The 23,442-nt window shown below is 33.8% G+C and overlaps 1 protein-coding gene and 1 pseudogene across 1 annotated transcript in view; one reads left to right on the top strand and one right to left on the bottom strand.

Annotated features, from left to right (window-relative positions):
• Positions 1–23,442, bottom strand: part of Atr (ATR checkpoint kinase) — a 106,220-nt gene that overhangs the window by 45,944 nt on the left and 36,834 nt on the right. Inside the window, exons 22-28 of the mRNA XM_076868263.1 lie at positions 19,120–19,326; positions 17,914–18,027; positions 13,276–13,391; positions 10,194–10,314; positions 7,834–7,971; positions 2,827–3,037; positions 904–1,082 (exon numbers count right to left, since the gene is read on the bottom strand). Of these exons, the coding sequence (XP_076724378.1) occupies positions 904–1,082; positions 2,827–3,037; positions 7,834–7,971; positions 10,194–10,314; positions 13,276–13,391; positions 17,914–18,027; positions 19,120–19,326 (1,086 nt within the window). The remainder of the gene's footprint in view (positions 1–903; positions 1,083–2,826; positions 3,038–7,833; positions 7,972–10,193; positions 10,315–13,275; positions 13,392–17,913; positions 18,028–19,119; positions 19,327–23,442) is intronic.
• LOC143408909 (transmembrane protein 230 pseudogene) lies at positions 21,486–21,839 on the top strand (annotated as a pseudogene).

Genomic DNA, 23,442 nt, shown 5'->3' with positions numbered 1-23,442 from the left:
TATAAAGGGTTGGAGTGCTGTAGAGTACAAAACAATGGGAGTAAAGGAAATTGAATATCCTTTTAAGGTAAAGACTTTAACAATGAGCCACACAAAATTAGACAAGGAGGAACACAAAAGACAGGAAAGGGCTAATATTTATCCTAAAAGTATAAACTACTAATTTTCTAGTTATTTTACCACATGTTGTTTATTGACCTGAAAAACCCGAATCTTGATCTCATATTTAATTCCATGTAGTCTCACTGGCCTTTACTTTCTTTTTTCCCCACAGAGTCATCTATCATCTAAACCATTATTTCACCAGCATTCTCATGCCTGATGCTGACATAACCAGTATATTCCCCACTCACCCCTCACCCCACATTCAGGTCCACACTTCTCACAGCGAGAACAGAGCCCTATCGAATTTTCCCTCTGCAACTTGCCACAGGCATTTAACTAAAATGCCAATGTGACTAGAAAACTTCTGTAGTTCACACCCTCTAAGAAGCTTGGACAACTTAAAAGATACTAGTAATATTTCTGAGCTATTCAAAACTTATCACTTTACTCTTGAGTATATGCAGTGTTCTTTACCCACTCCATGTAGATACCTCTGCTATCCATCACTCAATATTTAAGTCATCATCTCCAAAAAGCCCGACTTCTGGCTTATCCAACCCCTCCTCCCACCTCAGTTCTCACAGAACATGAAATAAGTGTCCTTCCTCAGGGCAAATCTGTATCACTGTACTTAAGATATTATACCAAATTCATACGGCCCCACTCATCTGTAAGCTTCTAAAGTACTATAAATATCTACTGCCAGCATAGCAAATAAAACAATAAAATGAACAATACAATCATAATAGACTGGCTATATTAATTTCCATTACAAAATTTACTATATTAATTTCAAACCTGTAAAAATCCAAGATGCTCTTGAATATTTTGTTTCTTTTCTGTAATAAATGATTCAAAGTGCATTACGGCTCTTGTGTATGCTTTGGAGCGAAAGGAAGCTACTGCCAGAGTATCCTGAGGTATGAGGTCTAGAAAACGTGTTACACTCTGATAATCCTCAAAATCCACAGTCGATACTAGATTATTGAAAAAAAAAATTGAGGAATGACTTATAAGATAAAAACCTAAAAGTATCAGTTTAAGTACTTATTTCCCTAAATAATCTAAATATACTAAGGTATCATATTGAAGATATAACTAAAAATAAGATGATTGTTTACAGGGTCATATTCCAACTTTGCTATTAGTACTTACTTTATATTGGACAGTGATTTAACTTATTTAGTCTCTGTTTCTTATCTATAAAAGGGAAATATTAAGAGGCTGGAGGGATGGTTTAGTGGTAGAGTGCTAGCCTTGCATGCACAAGGCCCTCGTTATGATTCCTACCACACCCCCACACACATACATGACAAAACACTGGGGAATATTAAGATTACTGTAAGACTAAGTGTTAATTTAATATTAGATGTTAATAAGATGTAAAGATGATACAAAAGACAGAGTAGTTATTACTACAATATTAATAAAATGTAGCTATTTAATAGGGCAAAATTAAATTATGGAATTAGCCTCCTTTTTTATTTTAAAGTTTAGTGTTTTGCCCCCTTTTTTGGTGTGTTTGTGTGTATGCTAGGCAAGTGCATTACCTCCTATCCCCAAGTGTTTTTAAAAGTTTAAAAAATTAAAAGTTTTTAAAAATTTAAAAATTTTAATTTCACTATTTGTGAAAATGGTGATAACAGAGTTAGTACTCGGTTTTATAGAACCATTTTCATTTTAAGAAGTAGGAACAAACATTTAATTGTCAAAATTAATGGAAGATATATTAATAATTAGCCATATCCCAGGGAAAAGCATTCTCCCAAATAGATAATTATTTGCAAGTATAGAAGTTTTAGAAAATCGATATATCACTATGTTTAACAGGTATATAGGCAACAAAGAGGAGATGCCCACCAAATGGGAAATTTTTAAGTGGAGGCCTCTTAAATGAAAATCAATTAACCCAAAGCCTAGGAGTAAAAATTACATGATATCTATAGGCATAGCTGATGTATAAAGAAGCAGGATACAGCCATCTACTATAAACAACAAAATTGTGCCTCAAGGACATGAATAGTATCCACTACTATGTGATGAATATAATTCTTCTCACTAAATAGGGTAGATTATCAGGATTAACTGTAATAAGATTCTTCCTTTTGTTATGTTAGTGTAAATTTTATTATTACAGGAAAGAAAGAATAGCAGGATATAATGTGTCATGTGTTGTAAGTATGTCTGGAGAGCCTACTGGGTACAAAATACCACCAGAGATTAGGAAAATTAATAATAATAATAATAAATTTTCCCATGGGTCCTGAAATGAATGAACTAAAATCTTCTTTGAAATTTAAAACTTAGGTGTGAAAAATAAACATTCACAAATACAACACACTGAGAGGACAAGGAGTAAACTAATAGTGAGAGAAGGCTAATAACAATATTAATAACACATTTATTTCATATTTTACAAGTTATACATACATCATCTCACCTAATCTTCACAACAATTTTCTGAGTAAGATACCCCATTTTATACAAACAAAAATTAGATAGGTGTGTTGTGTAAAGAAGTGAGAGTAAGAACTTCAAGAGGTGTCTTAAACTATAAGTTCATTGCTTTTCCTTAGTGAGAAGCACATACTTATTACATGTTTTAAAAATGCACAAAAACAGGTCTTTCTAAAGGTAACTGTTAAATTAAAGAATTGACACAGGAAGGAGTTAACTGGGAGAATAATTAAAAGAAGAAAATAAACAGAATTTATAACTCACCCATTGAGTCAACCTTTTCTTTGTTGGATTTGCTCTGTGGAAGTTTCTCAGCATTCAGGACCTGAAATTTATGCCTTGCCCACTGAGTGAGATGGTCAAGCATGGAGAACACAGTCTGAGTACTGAGCTGACACAGATCAGATGCACTGTCTTGGGTACTTATGGTATGCTGATCATCATGTTTTAGAACAGCCATAATTTCTGCATAAACCTAAGAGAATCCATTTTGTAGTTAATTACATGTTTATATAATATCATTTTATTATTATCTGACATAAAAGAGGAACCCTTCTTAGGCAACAATTTTCAAAAGAAAAAATTAGATTAATAATAATCTATCTTGTCTATAATTTTTTTAACATATTTTTTTAGGTGTAGACGGACATAACACAATGCCTTTATTTTTATGTGGTGCTGAGGATCAAACCTGGGTCTCGCCCATGCTAGGTGAGTGCTCCACTGCTGAGCCACAATCCCAGCCCCCAATCTTGTCTATAATTAAACCAATTAAATACACACCATTAAAGACTAAAGAAAAATACAAAAATATTTAAAAATTCTTCCAGATTATTCAATAAAAAACAGGAAAACTATTTAATAGTAAAAAATGAAAAAGAATAATATCTCATACTATCTGTAAAAAAAAATTTCAGAATAATTCAGGGGTAAATGTAAAAATAGAATGATTAAAAGAAAATGTATTCACAGGGCTGGGGCTGTAACTCAGTGGTACAGCACTTGCCCAGTACATGTGAAGCCCTGGGTTCGATCCTCAGCACCACATAAAAATATATAAATAGAATAAAGGTATTCAAAAAAATTATAAAAAAAGAAAATATATTCATCTACACAGCAAGGTGACTACATATAATGTACAGTATATTTAAAAGAATAAAAATGACTTCTCATATTTTTACTTTATAGTAAATGACAAATGTCTGAGATAGATATAGCCGGATTTGAAGTTCTACAATGTATACATGCATCAAAACATCTTTTAAACCCCCCCCAAATATGTACAATTTTTATATATCACTTAAAAATTTTTTAAAAATGTAGGAAAATAAGTTCCTATGTTGGATAAGAGAAGCCATCACATAAAATAGTCAAAATCTATAAAAAGACTTATAAATTTGGCATTAACAAAGATTTTTAAAAATCACTAGTAATTTTTAAAAATCATTTCAAAATATGACCAGCATCCAGAATCCAGAACTTCTACCAACTGATCAAAAGGACACACATATACATAATCTTTAATTACTATATGGCAACAGTTAAATAAGCTATGGTACAACTAATAAATTATACTACTGAAGGATTATATTTATGCAGTATATTTTGAAAGGGCGATCTACAAATTGGCAATATATACAACAGTACCTACAAAAGGACACCAATTTAAAAACCCCAAATAAAACAAAACCAATTGTATTAAAAAAAAAAAAAAAAAGTCTGGAAACAGTATACATCACTCTAATAATGGTGATGAATTCTGGAGATATAGCATCAAGAATGGTAATCAAAGGGCACACTTTGATTTATTTGCACAATTTGGACTTTCACTGTAAGTATATACCAGTATGGGCTGGGATTGTGGCTCAGTGGCACAGCACTTGCCTCATACGTCTGGGGCACTGGGTTTGATCCTCAGCATCACGTAAAAATTAATAAAGTTACTGTGTTCATCAAAAGTAAAAAAAAATTTAAAAAAAGAACATAATAATATGCTAATTATGCTATTAAAATTATCTTTAAAAAAAGAACAGTGTTATATGTGGTTAAAAAACTAAACTATAAAATATAAAATGAAGAGTAAAATACTGCCCTTTCCTTATTCCTAATTCATAGTAGCATTCCCCAGAAAAAAACACTATCAATAGTTTCTTTTTTTTTTTTATTGGTTGTTCAAAATATTACAAAGCTCTTGACATATCATATTTCATACATTAGATTCAAGTGGGTTATGAACTCCCATTTTTACCCCAAATACAGATTGCAGAATCACATCGGTTACACATCCACATTTTCACATAATGCCTTATTAGTAACTGTTGTATTCTGCTACCTTTCCTATCCTCTACTATCCCCCTCCCCTCCCCTCCCATCTTCTCTCTCTACCCCATCTACTGTAATTCATTTCTCTCCTTGTTTATTTTCCCATTCCCCTCACAACCTCTTATATGTAATTTTGTATAACAATGAGGGTCTCCCTCCATTTCCATGCAATTTCCCTTTTCTCTCCATTTCCCTCCCACCTCATGTCTCTGTTTAATGTTAATCTTTTCTTCCTGCTCTTCCTCCCTGCTCTGTTCTTAGTTGCTCTCATTATATCAAAGAAGACAGTTGGTATTTGTTTTTTAGGGATTGGCTAGCTTCACTAAGCATAACCTGCTCTAGTGCCATCCATTTCCCTGCAAATGCCATGATTTTGTCATTTTTTAGTGCTGTGTAATACTCCATGGTGTATAAATGCCACATTTTTTTTTATCCATTCATCTACTGAAGGGCATCTGGGTTGGTTCCACAGTCTAGATATTGTGAATTGTGCTGCTATGAACATCGATGTGGCAGTATCCCTGTAGTACGCTCTTTTAAGGTCTTCAAAAAATAGTCCGAGAAGGGCAATAGCTGCTGGGTCAAATGGTGGTTCCATTCCCAGCTTTCCCAGGAATCTCAATACTGTTTTCCAAATTGGCCGCACCAATTTGCAGTCCCACCAGCAATGTACAAGAGTACCCTTTTCCCCACATCCTCGCCAGCACTTGTTGTTGTTTGACTTCATAATGGCTGCCAATCTTACTGCAGTGAGATGGTATCTTAGGGTGGTTTTGATTTGCATTTCTCTGACTGCTAGAGATGGTGAGCATTTTTTCATGTAGTTGTTGATTGATTGTATGTCCTCCTCTGAGAAGTGTCTGTTCAGGTCCTTGGCCCATTTGTTGATTAGGTTATTTGTTATCTTATTGTCTAATTTTTTGAGTTCTTTGTATACTCTGGATATTAGGGCTCTATCTGAAGTGTGGGGAGTAAAAATTTGTTCCCATGATGTAGGCTTCCTATTTACCTCTCTTATTGTTTCTCTTGCTGAGAAAAAACTTTTCAGTTTAAGTAAGTCCCATTTGTTGATTCTTGTGCTATGGGTGTCCTATTAAGGAATTTGGAGCCCGAACCCAGAATATGTACTTGGGAGCCAACTTTTTCTTCTATCAGATGCAGAGTCTCTGATTTGATATCAAGCTCCTTGATCCACTTTGAGTTAACTTTTGTGCATGGCAAGAGAAGGGGATTCAGTTTCTTTTTGTTGCATATGGATTTCCAGTTTTCCCAGCACCATTTGTTGAAGATGCTATCCTTCCTCCATTGCATGCTTTTAGCCCCTTTATCAAATATAAGATAGTTGTAACTTTGTGGATTAGTCTCTGTGTCCTCTATTCTGTACCATTGGTCCACCCGCCTGTTTTGGTACCAGTACCATGCTGTTTTTGTTACTATTGCTCTGTAGTATAGTTTGAAATCTGGTATCGCTATACCACCTGATTCACACTTCCTGCTTAGAGTTGCTTTTGCTATTCTGGGTCTTTTATTTTTCCATATGAATTTCATGAATGCTTTATCTATTTCTACAAGAAATGCCGTTGGGATTTTGATTGGCATTTCATTAAACCTATAGAGAACTTTTGGTAATATCGCCATTTTGATGATGTTAGTTCTGCCTATCCATGAACAGGGTATATTTTTCCATCTTCTAAGATCGTCTTCTACTTCTCTTTTTAGGGTTCTGTAGTCTTCATTGTATAAATCTTTCACCTCTTTTGTTAGGTTGATTCCCAAGTATTTTATTTTTTTTTGAGGATATTGTGAACGGAGTGTTTTTCCTCATTTCCGTTTCAGAAGTTTTGTCACTGATGTACAGAAATGTCTTTGATTTATGCGTGTTGATTTTATAACCTGCCACTTTGCTGAATTCATTTATTAGTTCTAGTAGTTTTTTTTGTAGACCCTTTTGGGTCTTCTAGGTATAGAATCATGTCATCCGCAAATAGTGATAATTTAAGTTCTTCTTTTCCTATTTTTATGCCTTTAATTTCTTTCGTCTAATTGCTCTGGCCAGTGTTTTGAGAACTATATTGAATAGAAGTGGTGATAGAGGGCATCCCTGTCTTGTTCCAGATTTTAGAGGGAATGCCTTCAATTCTTCTCCATTCAGAATGATGCTAGCCTGAGGCTTAGCATAGATAGCTTTTACAATGTCGAGGTAAGTTCCTATTATCCCTAGTTTTTCTAATGTTTTGAACATAATGGGATGCTGTACTTTGTCGAATGCTTTTTCTGTGTCTATCGAGATGATCATATGGTTCTTATCTTTAGACTATTGATGTGGTGAATAACATTTATTGATTTCCGTATATTGAACCATCCTTGCATCCCAGGGATGAATCCTACTTCATCATGGTGCACAATTTTTTTGATGTGCCTTTGTATCCGATTCGCCAGAATTTTATTGAGGATTTTCGCATCTAGGTTCATCAGAGATATTGGTCTGTAGTTTTCTTTCTTTGAGGTGTCTTTGTCTGGTTTCGGAATCAGGGTGATGTTGGCCTCATAAAATGAATTTGGAAGAGCTCCCTCTTTTTCTATTTCCTGAAATAACTTGAAAAGTATTGGTATTAATTCTTCTTTAAAGGTTTTGTAAAACTCCGCTGTATACCCATCCGGTCCTGAGCTTTTCTTGGTTGGTATGAATAGTTTCATATGTATCCATTTCAACATGTTCTATTTATGTTTGGGTGTTAAATAATACTCTTTTAAGATTTTCTACTCTAAGCCTTGCATATTTCTTTGATATTGAAAAGTTTTTAAAAGATTCTGCTCTGCTTTAGACATGCAGATAGGTGAATATACACAGTTAAACAGATCTGCATTTCCTACTAATCTGAAGCGTTTCTAATACTAATAACATTGGAGAAGGTTTCACATACTCAGAATGAAAATGGTATTTCTCACCTCTTGCTGATCTTCTTGATTACAACCCAATAAGACATACACTAGTATATGTGGAAGAAGATAGATGGTCACTTTAAAATCATGCTTCATCATTATGCTACAACAGGTGAAGATTTTGCTGGCAAGATCATGCCGAACCTGTAAACTCAAATGGTTGAGAGAGAATAACTAGTTCGTTTATTCTATTGACCAAATGAAAACATTTAACACAAGATAATACATCATGGCAGAGAGGGTCCTCTCTATGGAGGGAAGCATGTGCACTCAAGCAACTATGAGTTCAGATCACCACTTCTCTGATCACTCTAAATGTCCCAAATGTCTGGGTGGCTGAGACCCTTCAGGCAATGAAGATACCTGAGTTGCCAACTACCTCAGAATAATTGGTCTCACTCACTCACAATTCTTTTTTTTCCCATTAAATCTTTTTTTAATAAATTATTTATTTATTCTAATTTGTTATACATGATGGCAGAATGCAATTCATTTCATAATACACAAAAAGAACACAATTTTTCAAGTCACTGATTATACACAAAGTATTTTCACACCATTCGTGTCTTCATACATGTACTTAGGGTAATGAGGTCTAACTCATATCACCATCATTCCTACCTCCTTGCCCCCTCCTTCCCCTTTGCCCTATCTAAAGTTCCTCCATTCCTCCCACGCTATGCATTCCCACTGCCATTTTGAATCAGCATCCTCATATCAAAGAAAATATTTGGCCTTTAGTATTTTGGGCTTGGCTTGCTTCACTTAGCATTATATTCTCCAACTTCATCCTGCATTTGCCATGATTTTATTCTCTTTTACTTCTGAGTAATGTTCCCGTATATATATACCAGTTTCCCTATACATTCATCTACTGAAGGGCATCTAGGTTGGTTCCATAATTGAGCTACTGTGAATTGTGCTGCTTACAATTCTTTTTTAATGTGTCATGTTTTCTTACAGATTCACTTTCCTAATATATACTTATATTATATATACTTAGCTAACATTACATTTGGTACATTAATTCCTTAAGTAACATTTTAACCAAAAATTATGCTTTGGGAAAGAACATTAAGTATGAAATTTAAAATTTAAATAAGTAATAAATAATGATGATAAATTATAAAAAACAAAAGAAATATAAAATTAAATTACTTGGATATAAGTATTTCAAAACGTATAATTTAGATATTTACAATATTTATTTGTCAATTTAAAAATTAAATTATTTGGGGTTAAAGTCAAATTTTATCAGTAAGACATAACTTTCAATTTACTAACACTACTGAACACTTAAAAAAGTTTTGAAGTTTTTTTTTTCCTCAAATATAAAACCTTCACTTAAAACAACAACAAGGGGCTGGGATTGTGGCTTAGAGCTAGAGTGCTCGCCTAGCATTTGTGAGGCACTGGGTTCAATCCTCAGTACCACATAAAAATAAAATATTATCTGTCTATAACTAAAATATAAATAAAACAAAACAAACAAAAATATTCCAAAGCTAGAGGTACTTAATTTAAATATATACACATACACACACACACACACACATTATACATGTTTCTAGTCTATTCATGAGAAAATGTCTTAAAATTGCCATTTATAATGAAAAATACATTTTAAAATACTAGTTAACAGAACTGTAAATTTAAAACACAAGTTGTGAATTTTAAGCATGACTTAAACATTTTCTTAGAACACAAAATACTATTTTGTCTCACAGACCTGTAAAATCTCACATTAGAAAAACATCAGAAACATAGCCGTAATTTTTCCATGAGATTTCATTTTAAAATATCTTTATTTTTTCCAGTACTAGGAATTGAACCTAGAGGGACTTTACCACTGAGCTGCATCCCCAATGCTTTTTATTTTTAATTTAGAGGTACAGTCTTATTAAGTTGCCAAGGCTAGCCTTGAACTTACAAAAGTCCTACCTTAGCCCCCAGAGTAGCTGGAATTATAGGCATGTGCTACCATGTTTAGCAAAATTTCTTATTTTAGAGAAAGTTCAAATGATGTACCTTCTTTTAAAAGTGCCATTAAAGGATAATATATAGCATTCAAGTCCTTTAAATAGTACTATTTTACAATGTAAAATGTATAGACATAATGTAATAAAGATTTTACAAACACATAAATTATATGGTAATCTGATAAAACAATTACCTTCTCAGAATGAAATCTATCAGAGTAACAATAGAAAAATTCTCTTTATTAATAAACATTTTCTTCAAAACTTTTTATCATTATCAGTACAATTATTTCCATTCCAGCTGTTTTGTGTTATGCATTCAGATAATGTTTGGGTTTACTTCAGAATTTCTGTTCAGCTAACAAATTCTGAACAGGGTTCTCTTACCTTTGTTATGAGATAACCTGCCCAAGATGCTGACCATTCTGCGAAGTTATTACCTAATTTACTTAAGTAAATTGGCTTCTTTACTCCAGACCAATCTGTTGACTTCTGAGAACTTTTATATCTGTAATTTTGAAAATTTGTTTATTAAAAAAATTAAGTATATATCTGTTTAGAACTTTTTAAAGAAAGTATAAGAAATTACATCAACTCCTTCACTGAGGTATTAGAACTATCTGCCTATTACAAAGAGAAGTTACTCTCTCTAGACCTAATTCCCCATCAGGGCCATGGTGTTCCCATTCTGATGCTCCTCAGGGTCATTATTACATTAACACCACTTAATGTAATAAAATTACATATAAACTGAAAAAATTAAAGGAGAATATAAAATATGATTTGGAAGCAGCTTTTTAGATACAATATTTAGAAAATTCCCCAGACTCTCCAAAGAGTAAATATCAACCAGTCCAAGGAACTGATGCATTTGCTAGTCTGGTATTTGACTATTTCATACAAAAGCTTTAATACAAAAGGAGGTCAACTACATTGAAACCGCCCAAACGAAGGGCAGTTTTTTTTTTTCAGTTCCTTATCTTTATGAGGCACTAATTTCCATAAACAGATCGCAGATCCCAGCTAGATAAATCTCCTAACTTCCACTAGTGAGGAATCATCTGAGAGAATCTTCTTATCCATCAAATATAAAAGCAGATTTAAGATTTCTCATTGCTTTCCTAAGATCACTCTTGTACATGACAACTTTAAAGTTGCCTCTTATGGGTGCAGGGGATGTGGCTCAAGCGGTAGAATGCTCGCCTGACATGTGTGTGGCCCGGGTTTGAACCTCAGCACCACATACAAATAAAAAAGATGTTGTGTCCGCTGAAAACTAAAAAAAATATATAAAAAAACTCTCTCTCTCTCTCTCTCTTAAAAAAAAAATTCTCTCTTATGGGCTGGGGTTGTGGCTCAAGGATAGAGCGCTTGCCTAGGACAGGTGAGGCCCTGGGTTCAATCCTCAGCACCACATAAAAACAAATAAACAACAACAAATAAATAAAGGTTAAATTCTTAAAAAAAAAAAAAAGTTGCCCCTTATAAAGGAATAACATGGAAATAAGATGTTGGCATCTTATGAAATATTAAACTGAATAACAAGCAGGCAGATGTGTTAGCTTCTACTTCTTATTAAGTACCTCCAAAAATATTATTATTGTGTACCTCCAAAATACACCCCCAAACCAAGGAATTTGGTTGGAAATGTAGTTCAGTGGTAAAACACTTGCCTAGAATGCATGAAACTATGGGCTCAATCCCCAGCATTTCCACAAATACACAAATCAAATTTCCAAGGAATCTTTATTTACTTATGAGGTGCTGAGGATCAAACCCAGTGCCTCATGCATGTGAGGCAAGTGTTCAACCACTAAGCTACAACCCCAGCCCAATCTTTATTCTTAATAAATGATCATATGACATGAATGATATCAACTACATTTTTAAAATGAAAAAAAAAAATTAAGACTTGGAAATGTTAAATGACTTGCCCAAAACTTTCAGTTAGCAAATGCAGAGCCAAGATTCAAACCATATATATGACTCCGATGGACATAAACTTTCCAGTAGATCACAGAAAGTGTTAGGTATCTAAATGCATTTATATAAAACACAGACTAAATAAATGGGGAAGTGTGGAGTCTTAAAAATTTTTTAATTTTAACTTAATAAATTACATCTTTAATAACACTCATCATAAGAAATAAAATGTTGTTCAAAGCATTTCTAAACATAAAAGATTATCAAGTGAATAATACGCAAACTTTAGGGCTTAAATTTATAAGGAGTTTTGCTGCTAGTATAGACACTTGAGTAAGTTTCCAAGAAGTAACTTATCCATGGTTACATATGTAATAAACATATGGCTTAGAATACCTAAAATAATAGTTTTTAACTAAAACTCATAATTTTAAGGATTTTAATTATTCCTATCAATTTTATTTATTTTGGTACTAGGGATTGAACCTGAGGCACTTAACTACTGAGCCATATCCTAAGACCTTTTTATTTTGGATTTTGAGATGGGGTTTCACTAAGTTGCTTGTGGCTTCACTAAGTTGCTGAGGCTGGCTGTGAACCGGAAATCCTCCTGCTCTGGCTTCCCAAGCCACTGGGATTATGCACCACGGCACCTAGCCTAACAATGATTTAAACTGAAAATAAGATTAGAAAATACTTTTTTAAAAGTAGAGGGTAAAAATATATTCATGAAGAGAAACTGGGACAGATAAAATCTTAAAATGCAATTACTAAACACTTTGAAATCAGTTCCAAACACTTAAATTTCTATATTTAAATCTCGTCAAATGTATTAACTCACATTCAATCTAAAGTAGATTCTTTCAGGCCAGGTGCAGTGGCGAAGGCCTGTAATCCCAGTGGCTCAGGAGGATCTCTTAGTTCAAAGACAGCTTCAGCAAAAGCGAGGCACTAAGCAATTCAGTAAGACCCTGTTTCTAAATAAAATATAAAATAGGAATGGGGATGTGACTCAGTGGCTGAGTGCCCCTGAGTTCAATCCCTGGTGCCTTTACTTCCGAACAGAAGTAGATTCTTTCCAAGTACTACTGAGAGCTGAAGTTAAAAAAAATAATAACCAATTTTTTTTATGTCCATGAAGTAGCCTAAATACTTAAAGTTATAGAATTTACCAAATGAGCAGAGAGCACTTGTCATTTTAACAAAAATGTAAAAATAAATCACTGTAGAAAATATAAGAACATGGGCTGGGGATGTGGCTCAAGCTGTAGCGCGCTTGCCTGGCATGCGTGCGGCCCGGGTTCGATCCTCAGCACCACATACAAACAAATATGTTGTGTCTGCCGATAACTAAAAAAAATAAATATTAAATAAATTCTCTCTCTCTCTGTCTCTCTCTCTCTCTCCCACTCTCTCTTAAAAAAAAAAAGAAAATATAAGAACATATTAAAATACTTCTAATATTAAAAAACTATATGATAAATAATATTAATTTTTATAACATTAAAGACGATTTTAGAAAAATAGTTTAAACGAGTCTACATACCTAGTATTTAGGTGCGGTTCTAGAATTTCCCGAACATGCTCGGGAAACCTCTTCCACAACTGGTGACCTCGGCCATTGCTCTGCATTTCTCTACAGTCATAAATAGATAGTAACTCCTACAAATATATATTTTACATTTGTAAGTACAGAGTTAAGCAGATAAACCTTTAAATTAACCAATGTTCTACATATTATGGCTATAAAGATACATAGAAAAATAAGCAGACTTTTAAAACTGTGGAACTGTAAACTTCCTTAGAACATTTATTTCAATGCCTAGAACCACTGAGATGCTTACTTAGTTTTGCAAAGCTGTGACAGTACTGGATATGAAGTCAGTTTATGCATAATATATACTGAACTATATAAATTAAGAGCTATTTAGAAGGAAAAAATGGAGTTTTCTATATTTGCAAAACTATAATCCTTTGAATTTTTCTTCTGCTGGGGATTAATAACAGGGCCTTATGCATGCTAACTATATGGTATACTACTGAGCTATAACCTCAACTGCCTATCCTTAGAATCTGATCTCTTCTGAATCATGATGAAAGTCAAGTATAAATTCAAAACAGTACAAAAACTGAAGATGTCTTGAATTCTAGATCTAAACTACTGACCTTAAAAGTTCTGAAAATAGAATGCAAATATTAAAGATAAATTTATTTATTAGTATTCAAACCCAAAGATTAAATGGTTATATTTTCCTTTTCTCAAAAAAAGTGGTGGAAATTTTGTAGATGAAGAAAAAAAAATCTTTATTTTTAATATCTGTCGTTAAAATAGGACAAATATTTTAGGATATTATTTATATTTACATCATTACCTGTTACTCTTAGTCTCCTATTTCACTAAAAATGAACACATATAATAGATGTTTTTCTGGTATTTATAAACTATGAGCAGCATTTGGCAAAATATGTATTTTAAACTTAGTATACTTATTTATTATTTTAATTTTTATTTTATTTTTTTGATACTCGGATTGAACCCAGGGATGTTTACCCACTGAACTACATTCCTAGCCTTTTTTTTTTTCTTTTTTCTTTTCAGACAGGGTCTCACTAAGTGCTTAGAGCATTGCTGAGTTGCTGAGGCTGGTCTTGAACTTGTAATCCTTCTGCCTCCTGAGTTGCTGGGATTACAGCTGTGCACCACCATGCCTGGTATGTATACTTAGTTTTTTTTTTTTTTTTTAATATTTTGGGTTGTAGGAGAACACATTTTTAAAAATATTTCTTAGTTGTCAATAGACCTTTATTTTATTTATTTATATGCAGTGCTGAGAATCGAACCCAGTGCCTCACACATGCTAGATAGGCACTCCACCACTGAGCCACCATTCCAGCCCCACAATAACTTTATTTATTTATTTATTTATTTATTTTTAGTTGTACATGACACAATACCTTTATTTTACTAATTTTTTTTTTTTTTTAAAAAGTGGTGCTGAGAATTGAACCCACTGCCTCACACGTGCCAGGCAACCACCACTGAGCTACAACCCCAGTCCCATATACTTGGTGATTTTTTTTTAAGTTGTAGATGGAGTTAGTAACTTTATTTTATTTATTTATTTTTATTCAAACCCAGTGCCTCATACGTGCTAGGCAAGTGTTCTACCACTGGGCCACAACCACAGCCCTAAACTTAGTTTTTAAATAAAATTAAGAGGCCATATAAAAAGTTCATGAAGTAACCAAATTCCATTTTTCATTTAACTTTAAAATGTTATTAAATTTTGTTTGAAGGGCTGGGGATGTTGCTCAGTGGTAGTATATTTGCCTCACATTTATAAGGCCCTGGGTTCAACCCCTGAGTACCATGCACATACACCCAACTTTTTCACTGTTTTTGTTTGAGTTCAGCTTTTTCTAATGTTCAGCAAATGTGTTCTAAAAGCAGTCCTTTGTACCTCCAATAACAAACTTACTAGCTTGGCAATTCTTGATTTTAGGACAAGTTATTTAAAACACTAATATGCTTATACTTCTGGGCTCTGCTTATTCCACAGAGAAAAAGCAGCAGCCAGACCGTCACAACTTCTGTTCTCATCTCTAAGCAAGCCTGGCAATGTCAGTTATAAGTAACTATCTGATCTGCTTTCTTTCCTGTCATCATAGATGAATTCTCCTTATTTCTAATGAAGGCTACCCATTCCACTTTTATTCTATATTCTATGCCTATTTGCTTATTTAAAATATTACATCAGGGCTGAAGGCAGAGCTCAGTGGTAGAGTGTATGCTTAGCCTATATTAAAAAAAATACTACATCAATTCACTCCTACATCATCATTTTTCTATGTTCCCAGATAACACAGAAAAATACTGTGATTTTTTCCATCTTTACTCTTCTTTCCTCCTCAGCTACTCTCCCATTCTTCTTTTCCACTTGTTCTTTTTAGTTATATATGACAGTAGAATGTATTTTGGCATATTATACATACATGGAGTATACCTTCCTATTCATCTAAGTTGTATAAGATGTGAAACTACATTGGCTGTGTATCCATACATGAACATAGGAAAAGAATGACAGATTCATTCTACTGTTTTTTTCTATTCCCAGTCCCCCTCCCTTTCCTTCATTCCCTTTGTCTAATCCAATGAACTTCTATCACCCCCATGTGTGTAAGCACTGACATATCAGAGAGAACATTCTGCCTTTGTTTTTTTTGGGATTGGCATACTTCACTTAGCATGATAGTCTCTAGTTCTATCCATTTACCAGCAAATGCCATAATTTCATTCTTCTTTATGGCAGAGAATTATTTCATTGTGTACGTATAGTATATTTTCTTTATCCATTCATCTGTTGAAGGGCACCTAGGTTGGTCCCAACTATTCTGAACTGAGCTGCTATACACATTAGGGTGGCTGTGTCACTATAATATACTGATTTAAAGTCTTTTGGGTATATACTGAGGGTGGAATAACTGGTAAAATGGTGGTAGTTCCCAATGGGCAATTTTCCATTCTTTTTTTTTTTTTAAAAGAGCGAGTGAGAGAGGGGGGGAGAGAGAGAGAGAGAGAGAGAGAGAGAGAGAGAGAGAGAGAGGTTTATTATTTTTTAGTTATTGGCGGACACAACATCTTTGTTTGCATGTGGTGCTGAGGATCAAACCCGGGCCGCACGCATGCCAGGCGAGCGCGCTACCGCTTGAGCCACATCCCCAGCCCACAATTTTCCATTCTTAAACTATCATGCCTGTAATCAGCAATTTATGCAACAGATGACACAATATTTCTTGAAACTCTTATCTTCTCAAAACTTACATTCTCTTTCGTAATTAGTAGTTCATTCACTCTCAGTTTTCTTATTCCTTGATCTTTTCTCTGATTTCTTACTATCTAGGCTCAATTACTAGAATCTCTTTTTGTTTGTTTGCTTTTGAAATGGAGTCTTACTGTTACCCAGGCTGGCCTCCAGTGATCTTCCTGCCTCAGCATCCTGAACAAATGGGATCACAATTTCCACTGTGCCCAATTACTAGAATCTTAACCTATATTCCTCTTTTATCTCATCCAGACTGTTTGAAATATGCCATAATGAAAACATCCAAATTTTGTATCTGTTATCTAGATCTTTCATTATAAATTTCACATCTGAATGTCTAACCAAACACAGAACTTTCAGCAGAAAAAAATAGCTTAAAAAAGGGCAAAGAGCAGCATGAAGCAGGAGGACCACAAATTCAAAACCAGCCTCAGCAATTTAGTGAGGCCTTAAGCAACTTAGTGAGACCATGTCTCGAAATTAAAAAAAAAAAAGAAAACAAAAAGAAAAAAAAAAGGGGGGTTAGGGATGTGGCTCACTGGTTAAGCATCCCTGGGTTTGATTAAATAATTAAAGGCAAATAAAGTCACCAGAAATTATGTGTATGACAGACAAATGATTTTAATTATAGGTGAGTAGGCTTTAAATATGAATAAAAAATAAACCACATTAAAGAAAAGTGGGAAAAGATCATTTAGAACTCACAAAAGAATAATAAATGTGTTGAAGGTTATAACAACTATATTATAACATAATAAACAAATGCAAATTAAAAGATACATTTTACATCAGTCACTTTGGCAAAAATTTAATTTTTTAGGATGACTTTTTAAAAAAATAAAATCTATCAAACATACATTGTACTTGTTCTCATTTATATTTATACATATTTATACTATTGATATATTCAATTTAGTGTTAAAGAAATATAAATGTGTTCCTTGAATCATTTTTTTGTAAAGGCAAAATACTGAATACAATCTAAATGTTTTAAATAAATTTCTTAACTAAACTATGGTACATTAATTGAAGAATAAATTGGAGATATAAGTACTAACACAGAAAATTACTTAAGATAGACTGTGTAACAAAAGAAAATAAAATTACAGAACATCATAAATAATGTGATCACATTGTTTTGGTGGAACAAAACACACATATTTGTGTGTACATTAAAATTGTAAAGTATCTATAATATTTTAAGAGGATGTACTTCTGTATTTTCTAAAAATACATGATTACTTTGATAATGAAATGATAATTAAAAAAATAAGTGTTTCACAAAGATAGAATTTACAACTTTCTTACTAGAATTCAATAATATAAGGCCTGAAATGACTACCACATTCAAGCATTCTTACCTGAATGGCATAAGCAGCTGAATCTTGAGCTCTGCTGTTATCTGCATATGCAAGGAAAGCCCTTGTTAGCTCCATCAATAATCCATAGGCAAAGCTTAAATCTTCTACTCCAGTCTCAAAAAAAATAAGAAAAAAAATTAATAATAATTGGTATATAAAATTTCTTATAGCGTACTGTGCCTCCCATGGTGACCTAGTTTCCTAGTGAATTTAGTGTAGAAAAAGGAAAGAACAGTGACGTTCAAATGAAGTTGGTACAAGGCTAAAACATAATCTATAGTTAAGAAAACAAATATACATCTCTTCAGACTATTTTACTAGGCTATTTTCAGAGTGTATTAAAATCATTCAGTTTTCTGAATAGTTCTGACAATTTGCAATTATACTCCTAAAAAAGCAAACTGTAGGGGTAAAAATGGGAGTTCATAATCCACTTGAATCTAATGTATGAAATATAATATGTCAAAAGAGATTTGTAATATTTTGAACAACCAATTAAAAAAAAAAAAAAGCAATCTGTATAAATAGCACTCCCTTAACTGCATTCTTTTCCAGTGCTGGGGATCAAACTCAGCGTCTTGCAAATGCTAGGGATATACTTTACCACTGAGCTCTACCTGCTAACTGCATTCTGCAGAGTCCAAGAGTCGCTTGAGAAACTCCAAGAAATACTTTCAATGTAACCTCCACTTAGAGATTTACTGACACATCGAAAGTTCCATTTAATTTTCTTTTACAAGGATTCCAAATTCATTTGGCTACTAAAACTTTTTGATATACTATTAGAATACCTAGGGAAGCTTTATTTGCAAGAACACAATGCACTAGATTGATAAGGCTCAGTTGCTTAAGGCTAAAGAGTTCCACAATAGTATTAAGAAACAGACTAAGGGGGCTAGTGCTGTGGCCTTAGTGCACTTGCCTAGTATATGTGAGGCACTGGGTTTGATTATCGTGTAAATAAATAAAATAAAGGTCTATCAACAACTAAAAAAATAAGTAAATAATAAAAAAAAAACAGACTTAAGAAATTACCTAAATTTTCTTATTTTGATCAAGCTGTCACTAAAGATAACTTGCTTCTTAAATGTAATAACCATATATATATATATATATATATATATATATATGTAATATACCATATATATCTATATCTCAAAAGATATAAAAGAAATCTTGTCATTCCAAATTTTTATGATTACTTACCACAAATGTAAAATCTTTTCCTTGGGTTTCAGTTGTTGAGAAATCTAATCGACCTGGATCTATTGCCCCCAACTCCCCTAAACACTCCCCACAGAGTAGGCGAGCTTGAGAATTTGCATCTTGACAACCTTTCAAAAGCACTGTCACCAACTGTGAGATAACAGGTTCCACTGTTTCACTATCAGTTGCATATTTTATCAGTTTTTCCTAAAATAAAAATAAAAAGGAAGTTTATATATAACTCCAACAAACCAGTGTTTTCCTAAACTACAAAGCTTAGAAATATTAAGAAATATCTCTCATAAATCCTGAAAAAATTAAATTTCTCTATCTGCAATCTTTTCAATCAGTTTTTTAAAAATTTCAGCACCTTTTATTTAATACAGTATTTTCAAAAGATGATCATTTCAACATGTAATTGACATGAAAAAAACATCTGTGAGGTGTTTTACTTTCCTTTGATACTAATTCTTCAAAAGCCAATATGTATAAGTCATCAGCACATCTCAATTCCTTTAAGTTACATTTCAAGTGTTAATACAACTTTTGGCTAGCTCAATGGCAGCACAGTCCTAAGTCAACAACTAATAACATAAAACAAGGAGGTATCAATAAGAAGCCCATAGAGGAGATAATGTGAAATACTTTATTAATACTGAAGAAGGCAGGAAGATTTGATAACTATCCCCTAGACCCCCAAAACTCCTGGGCCTGGTTATTTCCCCTAAATGTTCATTTATAATATTATTTGCTTCCCCTGCTGAGATTTGTTTAAGTTATTTTTATTGGAGTCAGTTTTGACAAAATTATATATGTTTACAAATTTATTTAAATACAAGAATATGCAGTAGTCTCTCCTAATATTTTAAAATACTTTCTTTGTTTTGAACCAGAGATTGAACCCATGGGTGCTTAACTACTAAAACTACATCCCCAGGCCTTTTTATTTTTTGACTAAGTTGCTTAGAACCTCACTAAGTTGCTGAGGCTGGCTTAGAACTTGTGATCCTCCTGGCTTAGCCTCTCATGCTGCTAGGATTACAGGTGTGCACCACTGCACCTGGCTTTGTCATTTCTTATTTAAATATTTGTGGTTTCTGTGTTTTTTCTTTATTTGACATTTACCTATTTTGCTGGTTTGGGACGAATATCTGCTAGGATACGGCTGGAAAAATGTGTGTCTTTGAGTTCTTGTTCTTTTTTTTATCTCCTCATGTGTCCTTTAAGTCCTCCTTGCCTCTAATAGTTTCTTCTTTCTTACCTACAGTAAATTGATCCAGCTAGATATATATGCTAAATGAAATTAATCCTTACTGTAAAAAATATCCTATAACAATCTGTGGCCACAAAATCTCATACAGAGTACTCAATTTGACCTAAGACTCTTGCAAATATACTTCGCTTCTTACTCTGCCTAGGTTACCTATTTTACACTGAATCTTTACGTAGAAGGAAAATACTAGATGTAATTTATCTTTTTGTGATACAGGTGGCAAAAATGAAGCAGCTGTGCAAGAAATGACACTGCACTGTTAAATTCAATGATTTACATCTAACAGGTGATGACTGAGATGATGTCTCCTTATGTTAGGCCATGACCATGCCATCTGCTTAGAAATAATCTAAACTAGAAAACCTCTATACCAATGGGACAGATCCTTTGTTATTTATTCATAAGTCACGTCAGAGACTAGAAGACCTCTTAACTTATCTGATACCCAGGTGTAAGTCTGGGGAAAGAGGCAAATACAGGGCAGTTTCATTTTTGTTTAGGGCAGGACTGAGGCTGTAATATTGATAATGTAAGTATATAATAGGGAGGGCATAAAATCTCAGCTGGAGGAGATTCTAAGCTCTTCACATCTGGAGGGATCATCTCTAGGTCAGCTGCTACTCACATTGGTTCTATAAGCTCAATGCCCCAGGAGCCATGTACTCTACCATCATATGTACCTTCTGTCCATGTCTATCATGGAAAGAAACACTCTAGTTTTGTTAGCCAGCATCATGAGGGTCTTAGGCTTTCACATCTTGTATGCTTGAGGTGCAAAAAATATGTAATCCAATTAAATTTTTCCTATTTATAAGCAATTTGGTATTCTGAATATGTTTACACTATCATCAAGATTAGGGATAATCTAGATTATGTTGCAAAGGAAAAGAATAAAATTCACTGGCTCCTTGAAAAAGTAAACTTAAAAATTTAGCTTCGGACTTCTGCAACGGGCTGGTGCTTGCTGGGGTGTTACTAATTAGGTGGCTGTGCCATGAGGTCTGGAACGTCTCGGTTGGTGGCTATGGGTGAGTTCCCTGCTAGCCCCAGTCTTGGCATGGTGCTCAGACTGTAGCTGTGTCTGTGTGTTATAATGCCCTTTAGTACTAATCTGGCTCCTGGAATCCCCAGTAGTAAAGTAAAATACTCAAGGCTCTCCAGCACAGACAATGGCTACATTGACCATCAATTTAAGAAAGCCCTCCTAAAATCCCTCATGAGGCCATTTCACTTGCCAATGTGCTGTTTTTGATTGGCGCCTTTCTTATTACCATAGGCTCCTTCCTAATGTCAGGCTACATCAGCAAGAGGGGTCAGGGGCAGACCCATTCCTGTCCTGATCATTGGCATTCTGGTGTTCTTGCCAGGATTTTATCATCTACACATTGCCTACTACTCATTTAAAGGCTACCAGGGTTAGTCCTATGATGACATACCAGATTTTTGATGACACTTTAGCCCTGAGACAAGTCATAGTATTACTGAACGCAGCTTTGATATTGAACAGAAACTTACAGCTAAGGGCTGAGGAATTATGCAGTTTGCGGATCTTTGACCAAACAATGGCCAGAGTTTATAGGTTCATCCCAAAAATGTTCACTGAGCTTAATTAGCTTATTAGAAAACACTTTGTTTTTCATCTGGCCTTGGCAAAACTCAACAAGTTTTTCTATATGAATCTGTATCACAGAAGAATAGCAATGCTATTTGTCTGGGAAAGCAGGTTATTCTGTAGTAGAAATTGTTACTATTTCCTCCCCCTAAAGAGTGAGCATTTCTTTTATAGTCTTCATTGTCCATTTGTTATTTTATCAAATAGAAGAGTGTGGTATGTTTAATTTCTAGTTACTAAGTAATTTGTTTTTAAAATATCAAAAGATCTTAACTCTACCTTCACATTCTGGTGGAAGACCTCTATAAAATTACATATTAGGGGTTGGATTATGGCTCAGCAGTAGAGCGCTCACCTAGCACGTGCAAGGCCTTGAGTTCAATCCTCAGCACCACGTAAAATTAAATAAATAAATAAATAGATAGAAAAAGTTATTGCGTACTACTACAAAAAATAAATATTTTTTAAAAATTACATATTAGTGTGGATCCACCTATAATATTTTTTACTTTGTTTCCTAGTGACAGGAACCAGGAGTTTTTAAAATCAGAGTAAGTTTTCAAAGTATAAGCCCTGTCTCTGATAACCAATCCTTGGCGAGATCTGATCTTGTTTTCTAATAGGCTGGCCTGCATATAATTTGAGTTATTCTATCCTTTGTGTAGATCAAGATGTTCTGTATATCACGTCTTTAAAGTCTGGACTTCTGGCTGTTCCCTAATGAAAAATGACGATAAGTGGTTGCTATTTAGAGTATATAACTCTATTGCTAACACCTGATACTACAGTGTCATTCAGCTGAAGAGCTCAAGACTTGGCTTCGATCTCCCTGTTAATTCTGTTTCTTTGCTTGAAAAAAGTGCCTTATATTTAAAGGAAATTAAAATGTCAGAATAAAAAAAAAAAATTACCTTTGTTAAAGCAAAAGTTTGTTCCAGTCAAAATGTAAACTGATAAAACTGCTGACATTTTGACAGATACCTATAGGAAATTATATCAGAAGACTCAAAACTGCTGATATACAAACATATACATCTTTACTTAGGAAGATGCAGTAAGTCAAAATATAACCATAAAATCATGACCCTTTAAAAACAATAATCTTGTAAATCTCTGGGATTCAAGTTAAAAGGCAACTCATCAATTACTGATTTCTCAGTTGGATTTGATGATCTACTTCCTTTTTAGCAGTTTGAATTGGTGTACAATGGAGGAATAGGTGGTGGGATCTCACTGTGGGTCTAATGAGACTTTTCTCTGCCAGCAATGTCTAGGCTTCAGCAGAATTCGAAATGGCTGGTGGTTAAGACTGAGAAGCACTTTCGAAAGGCCAAGACAAAGGTGGTTTCCAGGTTGCAGTTCCCTGTGGGGCATATTCATTGACGCCTGAAATCTAGGACAAGCAGCGATGGATGTGTGGGCATGACTGCTGCTGTGT

The sequence above is a fragment of the Callospermophilus lateralis genome, chromosome 10 (assembly GCF_048772815.1).
Source record: "Callospermophilus lateralis isolate mCalLat2 chromosome 10, mCalLat2.hap1, whole genome shotgun sequence".
In the NCBI taxonomy this organism is placed as follows: domain Eukaryota; kingdom Metazoa; phylum Chordata; class Mammalia; order Rodentia; family Sciuridae; genus Callospermophilus; species Callospermophilus lateralis.
This window is presented reverse-complemented; position numbering and strand designations above follow the sequence as displayed.